This window comes from Leptonotus elevatus, chromosome 14, assembly GCF_054856555.1.
Source record: "Leptonotus elevatus isolate MCC_2025b chromosome 14, RoL_Lele_1.0, whole genome shotgun sequence".
In the NCBI taxonomy this organism is placed as follows: Eukaryota; Metazoa; Chordata; class Actinopteri; order Syngnathiformes; family Syngnathidae; genus Leptonotus; species Leptonotus elevatus.
The window spans coordinates 8,788,800-8,801,342 of NC_141252.1; the positions used below are offsets into that span (position 1 = coordinate 8,788,800).

Genomic DNA, 12,543 nt, shown 5'->3' on the forward strand with positions numbered 1-12,543 from the left:
AGTAATCATAAATGAAATTTAACTAGCAAAAATCAAACATCGCTTTTGGATTGCGTTGTATGTGAAGGCTTGAGCTGATTTTTGAACCCAGAACCTTTGGACTGTGAAGCAGATTTACTAACCACGGGGCACATATGCTTCCCTTTTAAAAAGATGAATTGAAAAACAATACCAAGCTTTTAAAAAGAAAAAGAAAAAAAAAAGCCCAAAACATTAAATACCTGTTGAGTTCTGACCAGACCCGCGACTACCAGAGTCGTCCTGCAGGTGAGAGAGAAAATGTGGACTTGATTATGTCGATGCATGAAACAAAACAAAACCTTCATTATTGTCTTCGCGCTTAAAGTGCAAACGTAATCGAGCTGCGGCGTCACGAGGATGATCAACAGAAAGACTTACTTCATCAGGTTTCTCAGACGCTTTTCGTCTAAGAGAGAAGAAACATGACATCGTTTGTAAAAATGCAGACTAGCCTCAAAAAATGCACTCACTCTTTTGACTGCACACTTATTTTCAGTCCGAGTAACTCATTCGTTTTCATGCCATGAACGTGCTGTAAATGTAAGTATCTCGCAGGTCGATGTTTTGTTTTTACCTGCGAGCTAATAAGGCATTCATCTCCTGCATCAGTCCCTCTCCCCCACCTCCACTTCCACCACTAGATCGGTTGGAGTCACTTTTGCCGCTTGATCCTGGCGGACTGCTCTCATCCTGAACGCACACAAGCGGATGTTTTGTTTTCTTGACTTTCCTTTCATTCTAATTGACATTGAACCTTTATTTATTCAATTACCAAAAACTCCACCTTAAAGCGATACTTGACAAAAATCTACCCATCACATGTTTGTTAACACAGCCGAGGTGGCCCCCCAAATGGCCAGCGTAGAAGAATCAACAAAGGATGCTCACCCTTTGAACCTTACGAAGTTTGGCCCCAGCCAGCGCGGCCGCCAACCCCGAGGGCTGCTGCTGCATCCCAGGGGGTCCCCCGGGCGGCCCCCCGCCGGTGGGCAGCGGAGGGGGCATGGGCGGGGGCGCCGCCATCGGGGGCGGAGGTCCCGGCGGCGGCGGAGGGGCCGGGGGGCCGGCCGGGGGCGGGGCCACGGACAGCATCGCGGGGTGACCTGCGGAGACAGGGGCGCCTGCGAGGGGCAGAGTTAGAGCTCGGTTAACGCCAGCGACCCCCTGGAAGGTTGACTCTAGGGTCCTGGGTGCTAAAAATAGGAGGTGAGCAGTTTGTTTGGACTTTCAGGCTTATAACTACTTTACTGTCAAAGCACGGTTTAGGTCCAAATGTATATGTTTGTATTGTATAATGTATTTTGAAGAATATTTTGCAGCCATTTTAGTTGAGTGTTTTTGCCATTTTTTTATTTATTTTGTCCCTGGATGGATTTATTTTGACTTACTGTTACTCATGTCATCTAGCCTTTAATCATTCCATATGAACTGTGCTGTCGAATTAAAGTTGACTTGACAAAATGTGGCTCCTAATTGTAAAAAAAAAAAAAAAAAAAAAATGTTTAATTACCATCATGTCTTGTTTGGTCAAATTTCAGTCGACCAATCACTGAACAAGAATCTATGGCAAGAACCAAATAAGCTGCTTGGCATTTAGCAGAGAAGACTTTGCAATTGTTTTCTTGGGTGCAACCCACATACTCAGCTCATCCCCCAAAATGTGTCATAAAGGTGGCACCATTTAATATTATAAACAAGCAAGGCCTTCTCTGTTGCCTAAACATAGAAGCAACTTCTACTATTTGTTCCAAGAATTTTGCATTCCCCAAAATCTTTTCTCTTCATTTCACAGCATTTCTCTTGGCAGCACTGCTTCCATTACATGGAAGTTCGATATTTTGTCCAATCAGAATTCAGCAGTTTTGTTGCCATGCCAAAGTAATCTGCCTATAGGGTCTTCAAGAATTAGTTGTGCTGGCTGATGTAAGGTTAACAAAATTACCAATGAGATTGTTTCTTCTTTTTTTTTTTTATTCACCTCACAGGGTCAACAAAAATAGCATTAGCATTTTCCCGTCCTCTGATTGGCTGGTCATTGACTAGCAAAACACTTTCTGTAGAAATCTGCAAATATTTAATACATTTATCTTGCATTTGTTTTATGAAACAGTTTTGGTCACGTTATTAGTATAAATAAAAAAAAATAGAAGTGCTCCAGATGATAATGTGGCACAGTTGAGTGCTGTTAAATTGCATTTTTGTTCTTCTGTAATTGTGACGTGATGGTGGCGGTAAAGCAAACTGAAATAATACACGGCCCGCCACGGGTTTCACACAGGAGGGCTGCGGTCTACTTTTTGTGAGGCTGACGGATTATTCAGCTGTTTGCATGACAGGGATGAGCTGCCATTGGCCGAGACTGGTCGCACGTGGGCGCAAATTTGCATCTAGCATAATGTTGTTTTTGAAAGACATCCCTATAAAAAAAAAAAAACAGACCTTCGCCCTCGCTCCTCTCCATACTTACTGCTGTTGGTCATGGGGACCTGCTGGGGGACGGGGGAGGGGGCCTCCTTGGGCGAGCCCCCGTCAATGTAAGAGGGGGGCGAGTTGGTGTTGCTGGGGGGCTGCTGGTGCGCCTGCTGCTGAGGGTGGAAGGTGGACGGGTACTGGTGATTGGGGGCGGGGCCTGTGGGCGGCTGGCCCGCGAAGCCGCCCGCGAGGGGTGGCAGGGGCACGCCCTCACAGTACTGCGGGGTGAGCGGCAGCTGGTGGGAGTGGGGGGAGTAGGAGTCGTCCGATTGGCCGTTGGCGTGAGCGTGGGGCTGGTGCTGGGGGTACTGGCCGCTCGGCTCGAGCGGCGGGGGCTTCATCCTCATGCCCGGGAACGGGTGCGCCACGGGGAGGACGGGCTGCGGTGGCGCCAACCCCTGCCTGGCGGGCATGGCCATCATGACCGGAGGGGAGGCGGAGGGCGGGCATTGGGCGTACATTTGCTGCAAATGAGAGGCGGACCAGGTGCCGTGTTTGGGGGGGAGCGCGATGTCTTGGTGGTGGTGGTGAGCGTGGCGCGCCGCGGTGGGAGGAGACAGGGGGATCTGACGGACCTGCCGGCCCATCGTGGTCACTCCTGCCTGGACGGGCGAGAAGGCGGAGGCCAGCGAGGTGGAGAGCTGGGAGGAAAGCTGTGCCTTGTCCCTCGCCGCCCCCGCCTCTTTCTCTTGGGAGGGAGAGGAGGAGGCGGAGGGCGGGGAGGAGGAGGAGGAGGCCACACGGACGTAGGACGGGGGCAGTGTGCTAGCTCTGTACTGTCTGTACTCGGGCGGAGTGTCGGGGTGGGCGGGGGGTGCGCACACTTTGTATTGGAGAGTGGAAACGACTGTGAGGGGCAGCAAGGGAGGGGGGGGGGGAGGAGAGACAGGAGGAGATGCGGACGAAGGAGGGCGACAAACAAAGGAAAACAGAAAAGAGAAAAAACGTGAGAAGAATGAAAAGCAACCAAGCCGAGATGAAAAGATAAAAAAATCAGGAGCATAATTCAAAAAACCGCAAATAAGAAAGACTCAAAATATCAAGCAGCAGAATGCAACATGACCAGAAAAGCATATGACATTTCCCCCCCAACAGCAGCTGGAAGAAAGAGATGGCAGCAGAGCATGTTGCAGGGGCTTGGTGGGGGTCAGGGGTTAAGGGTTAGGGGGGTTCGGGGGAGGGGGGGGGGGTGTCACCGATATCATCCATTGGGACGAAGGAGATGTTTAAGTCTGGAGAAAGACTTGAACATGTGTTTATGTGTGTGTGTGCACATGGAGAAAAGGGCATCGTGGGAATGTGGGTTAGTAGTCGGGAACAGGAAGTAGAGTGCTCTCTATTCATGATGTCATCACCTCTAATATTTACTCTGCCTGACAACACACTGCTAGCAAAAGAAGACAAAAGAAGAGCAAATACACGCTTGCTCCTTTCAAGTTGTCGTGTGAGTTTGAAACGCTAACAGGACGTCGGCCCATCTTGGCTGCCGTGGCAACCGGCCGGCTGGCATGTGCGTGTTTGTTGAAGCCTCACCTGATCCTGACGTCCGCCGCTCCCGCTCCTTGTGCGCCTGCATCTGATGCTGCTCCATCATCCTTTCAAGAGCAACCACGTCGCTTCAATGTCACTTCAACACACATGCTTCATTTTGGCTGTCAGTAACAGCCGGGTCGGATTTGGCGTCTTTTATTGCACAACGTTAGCTACGCGTGCAAAACGGAACGAGATCCAATACAAAAGCCGCATCAATCAAATTGTCTTTATAATGATCATATTTCTCCATTTCCACGTTTCCCTGAATCATACCCATTGACGTCTTTAATATTTACAGTATTTTTTCAGACTACAAGTTACACTTTTCTTCATAGTTTGGCTAGTCCTGCGACTTATATTCACTTGTATATTTTAAAATCCCCATTCAAAAGGAAGTAGAAGAAGAAATGAAAGCGGAAAAACGAATTGAACATGAAGAAGTCGTCGTCGTGGCAGCTAATGCGCGACGTCCGTTAGCAGCCGCTGCTAGCATGCGGCCACGACAACAATTTACTATTTACAGCAGCAGGCACAATAATTGGCCAGGATTCTACCTTTGACCACGATGTGACATGAAATAAGGTAAGCCATTAAACTAAAAAGAAAATCTTTTTTTGGGGAGGCAAGTTTGAGTTTGTTCTTAGTTTTGACCCCCCCCCCCCCCCACTAAAAAAAATGCAACTTCTACTCAAGAGCGACTTTTTCTTTTTCTTGATGCATTTTTTGACTGGTGCGACTTACAGTCTGAAAAATACAGTATATAACCTTAGGTCCGTTTCGTGCTCCATGAAGGAGCATCAGGTGTGCCACAATCCGGCATTTTCATTTACCCGTAATTGGTCAGAAAATTGTTAATTAAGATCTCGTAGTGTATGTTTGCTTGAATTCCTGCAAGTATTTCAGCTTTGTGTTCAAATAAACAGCTTCAGATTTGAGAGATTCAAATTGCGAGTCAATCAATTTTCAGTCTACGGACTTTTTGTGACATTTTTTTGTTTGATGGTGTTTTCTTAACTTCAATTATGTGCCTTGGCTCAATAAAGGTTGTGAAATGCCGAAACTTCAAACCACTTGAACCTGTAATTAAAACACTTTTTTTTTTAAAAAGTTGAATTCATCCAAAGTCAACAATATGATAAAATATAGGACTTTGAATACAATAAAACAAGAATTATAAGTCAGCTGGTATAGCGTCCAGCTCATTCGTCTTTTGCATTTTGGATCTCATGAGCGTGTGCAAGGTACGTCTAATTAAGTGGCCAGTGAGTGCAGAGCATAACTAGTACCTCCGCTGGGCCTCGCTCTCCTCTGAAGAGGGTCCATTTTGGCGCTGGACAACAGGACCTGAAAGACGAAAAGTGAGGTTGAGTGACCACACACATGAAGACAAATACATTTACTTGTCAAATTTTACTTTTTTTATTTTTATTTAAATAAATGACCACAAAAGTGGCACTACATCTCTGCGTGTGCTCAGACGATATCAGACAGTCAAGCGTAAACACCCGCCGCCCGTTTAGGCATCACGGTGACGCTTTGTTTATGCCAGCAGCCACCGTCCACTGCAAAGAAGTGAAGTCATTCAAAAGCACGGAGGTGAATGCAAAGGCGGAAAAATTGCCAGGCGGCGTGTCCTTGCACACGGCGTGCTCCGCCTGCACGTGTTAATGAAGACAATTATCGCCCTGTGCCGCCTAGTGCAGCCATGCATGTGTGTGTTTGTATTGCTGACGGGAAAAGGTGCCGGGCTGTTGCTATGGTGAAGGTCAAAGAACGAGCAGGAGGGCCCGAAGGGAGCTGAGGAGGGCTTGATCATTCTTGTTTTAGATGAACTCGGGGGACTCGCGCGGATGAAAAATAAAAGTGACCTTTCACCAGGAATAAAAACAGACTCTTGCTTACTCTGCAGATTTATCAGGGGAGATGATTTTGAATGGTGGCATGGAATTCAAGTTTTGTTGTTGTTGTTTTTTTGTGCACATTTTTCATTTTGCACTCATTCAGGACGAATATGATTTTAATCGATTTTAATCTAATAAACCCAGCAAACATTTATTTAAAGGTCTCAACTATTCAAAAATAATTCCTGTGCAAAATCTTCAGACAACAATAATGTTTACTGATTCTAAATCAGCTTTAACATAAACTTAACATTCATAGTTAGCAAAATTACAACTCACAATAACATCTGGATCTAACAGAACATAACAACAGCTTTTAATAAATAATAACAATAAAAACATTTATTTCACGATTTAGCAAATTTTGAACGATTTGATTTTCAAAATGACGATTAATCGAATAAATTTGATTTATTGCCCAGCCCTATTTTGCACCCATGTATTCTTTGTTTTGTTTTTGGAAAACGCAAATTGGAACAATATGATGGAAAACACACAATTTCATTATTTTCTTCAATCTGAAATCAATAAAAGGAATGTTTCCAATTTATTACTGACTAATCAATCACTCATTTTACCCATAGTTAAGAAAATGTAGTCACTAGTCAAATGCCCCTCCCTAATTAGCTCAAGCAGAATCTCCTGATGACAAGCAGCAAGTAACAGATACAGTACACTTCACACCCCGACGCTCTCAATAAAGGCGGGCCAGGACATTACGTCTCCATGAGTGATATTTTAACCACCATTAGAGTCACAAGGGCAGTCTGGCTTGATGCTGCAAGTTAAACATATTCTTTTATACACCACCCACTTGTAAATAACTCGTAACCAGAGCAGCTCGGAGGCTCTTCAATGCACAGCGGGTTGACTCCCCAAGCACACCCAACTAAATATATTTACTATATAAAAAAAACCACATACAGTATGAATTGTTTCACAGTGAGCTATAGAAATAAAAATACATCTCTAGACACTCATATGGCCACTAGAGGGTAGTACAGCTCATGTGACCGAATTCAACATCTATGCACGTCATTGAGCATTGAAGCTCAAAGGCTCATTTGCTGTTTGACACTTATGTTATCCGGGGTCTGTAGGGCCTGTTTTAAATTCTTCCCAAAATAAAAGTTTTCTTTTTTTTCCTTGGCCTTGGCTCATGTACTGTGAAACACATCAGAACACATCAACACATTTACATTAGATACGGGATGTTCTAATGTAAGTGTTGACGTTTTGTTATTCTGACTTTGCAACATTGTTGCAAAATTCAAGCACCAACTCCTTCTGTTCTCAGATTCCCAAACATTTTCACCAGAGGTGGGAGTAAGTCACACACTGTATTTGCAAGTCATAACCTTCAAGCTTCAAACACCTTGCCAAGCTACTTTGTCAAAAAATGAAACGAGACAAGTCCTCACTAAATTAAATGTATAATGTAACATTTTGATCATAAATATTGAAATAGACAAGAGTCAACATTTAAATCTTTTTTTTCTTTTTTTTTTTGCTTATCTTTTTCAAACACATTCGTGTTAAAAGAGGCATTAACATTGTAAACATTGAAAGGCACTTTATGAAGTTCAGTCCATTTATCACATTTCAGACTGGATCACATTTCCATCAGACCCCCAAAAACTGGCTGGGAAAAAAAGGGTTAAATAGATCCCAAGTGACATAATCTGAATTGTCTGTAATAATTTAGAGTCTACGTTCCAGTTGAAAGAGCTTGGTTGAGTCCAATCAAACTGAGAAGCATTCGGAGCAACTTCATGGTGGTTAAATTAACTGACATTCATGTGAGATGATAAAAGCACGGCGGTTTCAACGTGAGCACAAATTCCAGTTTGAGTTCCGCAAGAATGCCTTTCCAACACTAACAAATTGCACAAAAATACGTACATTTTCCGCTTCTGCTTGAAGACGAGCTATCAAATGTCGGGCATCACATTCGGCAAATATCTTAAATAGTTTGTCACAAAGCCAGGAGGTCAAAGGAAGTCTGGATCTCTTAGGCTGGATTTACACTGCAGCTCAACAAAACCATTCCCAATAGATAACATTTTTGATTTTACACATTTGAAGAGACATATGTAGCTACTCGTGTTCGCCCTGAGGTAAATAACATAGGAGTAAGCAATAATACAGTAAATCATACAAATACGAAATGTTACATAGCATTTGGTTGGCCTGGGCTGAGCAGCCCATCTGTGTGTTTGCACTGCACTTGCATTATCCCCCAAAAAGATCACGTGGTGAGATTTCATTTTTACCTCCGCTGTCAGGCGAGCTGAGCACGTTGAGGGCAAACAGCATGGCATTGGAGAAGGTGGTGGCCTCTTCCTTGCTGGCAAAGTTCAGTCCGTAGACCTGGCGAGCGTCACGCCATTGATGGAAAGTGGGCGTGGCCTGATTGTACTTCAGGCCCTTCACGATGGAGTAGTTGATCACCACCTTTGAGCGCAGAAATGAGGTTCACATTACAAACTGTAAATATGTCGAATGGCCTAAACGTGATCACATTCAGAAGCACTGACCGACATTACAACCTACGGTAAATTAATTCATTCACTGCCATTGACGGCTATAGACGTCAAAAATTCATTTGAACTATTTCTATGAGTTTAACATTTTTTTCCACTTTTGTTTTAAAAAGAAGAAAATATTATTTAAAAAATTAGGGGCGTCAGTCTATTACAATTTTTAATTGTAATTAATCGCATGAGTTCACTAGTTATTTTTATTATAAAAAAAGAAAATATTATTAAAAATTAGGGGCGTCAGGCACTTATATTTTTTAATCGTAATTAATCGCATGACTTCACTAGTTAACTCACAATTAATCACAAATTTTATATCTGTTCTAAATGTACAATAAAACAAAATTTCTAGGTTTTCATACTCTTGTTAACAAAAGTGGGGGGGGGGAATAATAGCAATAGTTCAAAGGAATTTTTTACGTCTATAGCCGTCAATGGCAGTGAATGAGTTAAGAGTATTTGTTTAATTAAATTGCAAGGTCAAAAATCAAATTTTAATTTCGGAAGCAGATTTGCTAATCAATAACTCCATTTGAAGTGTTCTTTAATTATTCTTTAATTATTAAGTATTCTTTTAATTTCCTAGCACTCCTTCCTGTAGGTGCAGGTGGACGTAAGAGTTTATTGTCCAATCAGATTTCAGCCTCTTAGTGCTTCCATGTTATTCTAATCTGCTAAAAGATTTTAGAACCAGTAACGAAAATCCACGAGCAAATGATTCCTCCCCCAAAAAAGATTACACCGCACTGCAATTGCCAATAGATGCTACAAGACAGTCACAAAGGATTACTTTTGTCGAAATGAAGCTCTGCAACTCACTTCAACAGGTTCTTGGCATCACCAAAATCAATGTTATGGGTTGCTTGTACATTAAATCAAGCTTTTATGACAGTTTTACTTAGCAACGGATTCATTTAATTTCAAGTATTATCAATTGTGAAAATGACATTGAAATCCAAACAAATGTATGTCCAGCCTCCGTAATGAATTGCCTTGGCCGTTAGAAGGTTCCGCTGTATTTGCAGCTTTTCCATCTCTCACCACTGATGCGCACATCTGTCGGGAAGCTCATGCAGACAAACGCCTCACCTGCTGGTCCTGCAGCTTGACACCCACCACCCGGAAGGTGTTGTTGGCAGTGTTGTGGTAGATGTTGATGCGACTGAAGCCCTGCTGGCCCGGCTTGATGGGCACCCACTTCTTACTGGCGTCGTCGTAGACCATCACAGAGGCCCGAGCCTGGCAGATGCTCTGTTCGCTGTAAGGAGGGGACACGGCGGGGAGAGACTCATCAGCGGAGATGAAATGGAGAACTTTTCAACATTTGAAATTGTCGATGGATTTTGGATTCGTTCGTTGTTGAAGCCTTCAAATAAAACATGATGACAAATCCAACATGCAGTGTTTACTTTTTGCTCTGAAGCGCAAATAGCACCGTTCTGTTATTCCACATTCCAGTCGTGTAATTGTGCATAAATCCAATGACACATGAAATTAGTTTAGTGCAGTTACTGTATGTGGTTACTTTCCTTTCCATCAGCAATAAACACACAAATGTGACATCTGACATTAAATAAAGCAAGAAGCGGGTGGATTGTTGCTTTAAAAAGCCTGAAACCGCAAACTAAAAATGAAAATGACCCCTTTGGTCTTTGGTGCGGTGCGCTACAGCACATACACAATATTACACATGTTCACATCAGTCAGCGGAGGAGGGCGTGTGTGTGTGTCTGTGGTAATGATATGGTTTGTTAAAATCACTGCCAGCGCGTTGCCAATTTCAGACTTGTAAAAAAAAAGAGCTAAAATAAGGGTCACGTGAAGCCGGAAGGGAAAGATCAACAGCGTGAAAATAATATTGTATCAAAATATTGCCGCACCAGTGAAGAGAGCTGAGATGCAAGTCACACGCCTCCAAAAATGAAAGCTGTAGCTCGAAGGAAAAAGGTGGGTGTCACTTTTTGGTTTTTAACTGTTACTGTTATCTTCAAGCAACAAGCCTGAATAAAGAATGACTGTAGCATCCTCAGAAAAAGATGCTGTATTTCTTTAAATAGCGGCTTGCACGCTAACAGACGTGCTGTCGCAATTAATTGCCGGCCTCGTTGTCACTTGAAGTAAAAGTAAGTATCTATTGCCTATTACATGCATCCCCCTATAAGCTAAAAAAAACAAAAACTGGTAGTAACTGTTATTACCTCATGTCATTCAAACTACTGGGTTCTGTTGCTAAGCAAAACAGCAGCACCTAACAAGCTCTCATGTCCAATGCACAGCATTAAAGATGATCTTATCTTCTTCTATGTCACTTCTACACGAAGCAACTCCCCGTCCGTGTAGTTCCCATGCACACACAAAAAAGGCATCTGACACAAACGGGGCGATGCGAAATTTCATGTTCAAGAACTTCACGCCTGCTTGGAATTACCGCTTGTTCCTGAGCAGTTAGTGGACGGAGGGGAGCCCTAGCAATATAAGTCCTCTCACCAGATTGATTGCTAAACCATTAGCTACATAGTACACCACACTAACAACACTTCGAAATAGGGGTGTTAGAAAAAATCGATTCGGCAATATATCGCGATATTACCGCGCGCAATTCTCGAATCGATTCGATACGCGGCCGAATCGATTTTTAAACATCGATTTTTTATTTGCAATATTCAACAAAACGTCTTACTTAGGGTTAGGATTCACACATTAAACATGGAAGAATGTTATATTAATGGAACATTAAGCCTTAATATTTGATTTCAGTGCTCTTCAGACATGAAACAGACTGCAGCCTTTTTGTTAAATGCAGCGGCTCAGTTATAAGCCTGAATTTTCAGATAAATAAATAAATGTTCATAAAAATCTTACATTGTACAAGTTTACTGATTAGTATTTTCAAAATTTGAGTAAAATAAATAAATAATCGCAATTATCAATTTATAGATTCGTATCGGGATTAATCGGGATCGAACCGAATCGTGACCTATGAATCGTGATACGAATCAAATCGCCAAATACTAGGCAATTCACACCCCTACTTCTAAACAAATTGTATACACTTCACTTGAGTGGCGGTATATCTATTCTGAAGCTCGCTCGTATCTGCAATACAAAGCAAAACAAGAATGAAGAAATAAACACCTTGCGACTTTATGGGGAAATAAAGTCGATACAGTGGATGGATAGATACCGTTCTTGGATAGACACACTTTCGTCTCTCTGCTTTTCTCGGCCCTCACACCTTCAGCCCGTTAATGTGAGCGGCTTTACAAACGGAGGTGCCACAGAGCGGCGCTTCGGGGCGCGTGACAGCGAAGAAAATAAGAATAGAGTTGAGTGACTGGAGTGAGGAGAGCGTAAACGCCACCTCTCTGCCTGTTAAGTGGCTGCGTTCACACCAGGAGGCTCAACTCACTCTTCTCAGGTCACGACATTACTTGTAACATACTCAACACGCGCACTTCATTGGGTTAGATACTCCCGATTACAGCTCAATTAAAAGATCAGTATTGATTTACACTATTCAAGGGGATACGTATTTATATACAGTTGTTTCCCCCCCCAAATGACACAATTCACAGACCACAGCTACGCTATATGGTATCAAAACTTGTGAAGTGCATCATTGTATCATGTCTACAGCACTGTACATGATCATGTGCACCACTTTATCAACAATTATCACATGTAGCACACTATGATATCTTATTCCATTTTCTGCACTGCTTATCCTGTTTAGGGTTATGGGAAGATAGAGCACTATAGCCTGGTCACTATAAAATAACATCATATAACAACAACCTTCAACAAATGGTGAGCTTACATTCATTGACAGTCATTGGTCACAAGCAGAATGTTTTTGTTGTTTTTTTTTGCATTCCCAGCAGAAATATTTTCGAGCTACCACAGATTGTGGTTGTGGTCGCTTTCGCTCAACACCAATAGTGACCGCTGACCAGAATGCACTGGGCTCCTTGCCCTCCGAGCCGACGCCCTCTCGGAATAAACCGCTCAAGCGAGCAGGCGACGCAGAGGAACGTTTCAAACGGTCCCGTGTATTTAGCAATCGCAAAGATGAAAAC

At 43.0% G+C, this 12,543-nt stretch overlaps 1 protein-coding gene across 4 annotated transcripts in view; it reads right to left on the reverse strand.

The window, feature by feature from the left end:
* The window catches only part of evla (Enah/Vasp-like a), a 31,275-nt gene that overhangs the window by 2,933 nt on the left and 15,799 nt on the right, over positions 1-12,543 (reverse strand). For 3 of the 4 annotated variants that reach the window (XM_086095547.1, XM_086095546.1, XM_086095549.1), the window contains exons 2-10: positions 9,557-9,725; positions 8,201-8,381; positions 5,313-5,370; positions 4,027-4,088; positions 2,489-3,340; positions 910-1,142; positions 596-711; positions 400-427; positions 222-261 (exon numbers count right to left, since the gene is read on the reverse strand). In XM_086095547.1, coding sequence (XP_085951673.1) covers positions 222-261; positions 400-427; positions 596-711; positions 910-1,142; positions 2,489-3,340; positions 4,027-4,088; positions 5,313-5,370; positions 8,201-8,381; positions 9,557-9,725 — 1,739 coding nt within the window. The remainder of the gene's footprint in view (positions 1-221; positions 262-399; positions 428-595; positions 712-909; positions 1,143-2,488; positions 3,341-4,026; positions 4,089-5,312; positions 5,371-8,200; positions 8,382-9,556; positions 9,726-12,543) is intronic. The other variant, XM_086095548.1, reaches the window with a different exon arrangement.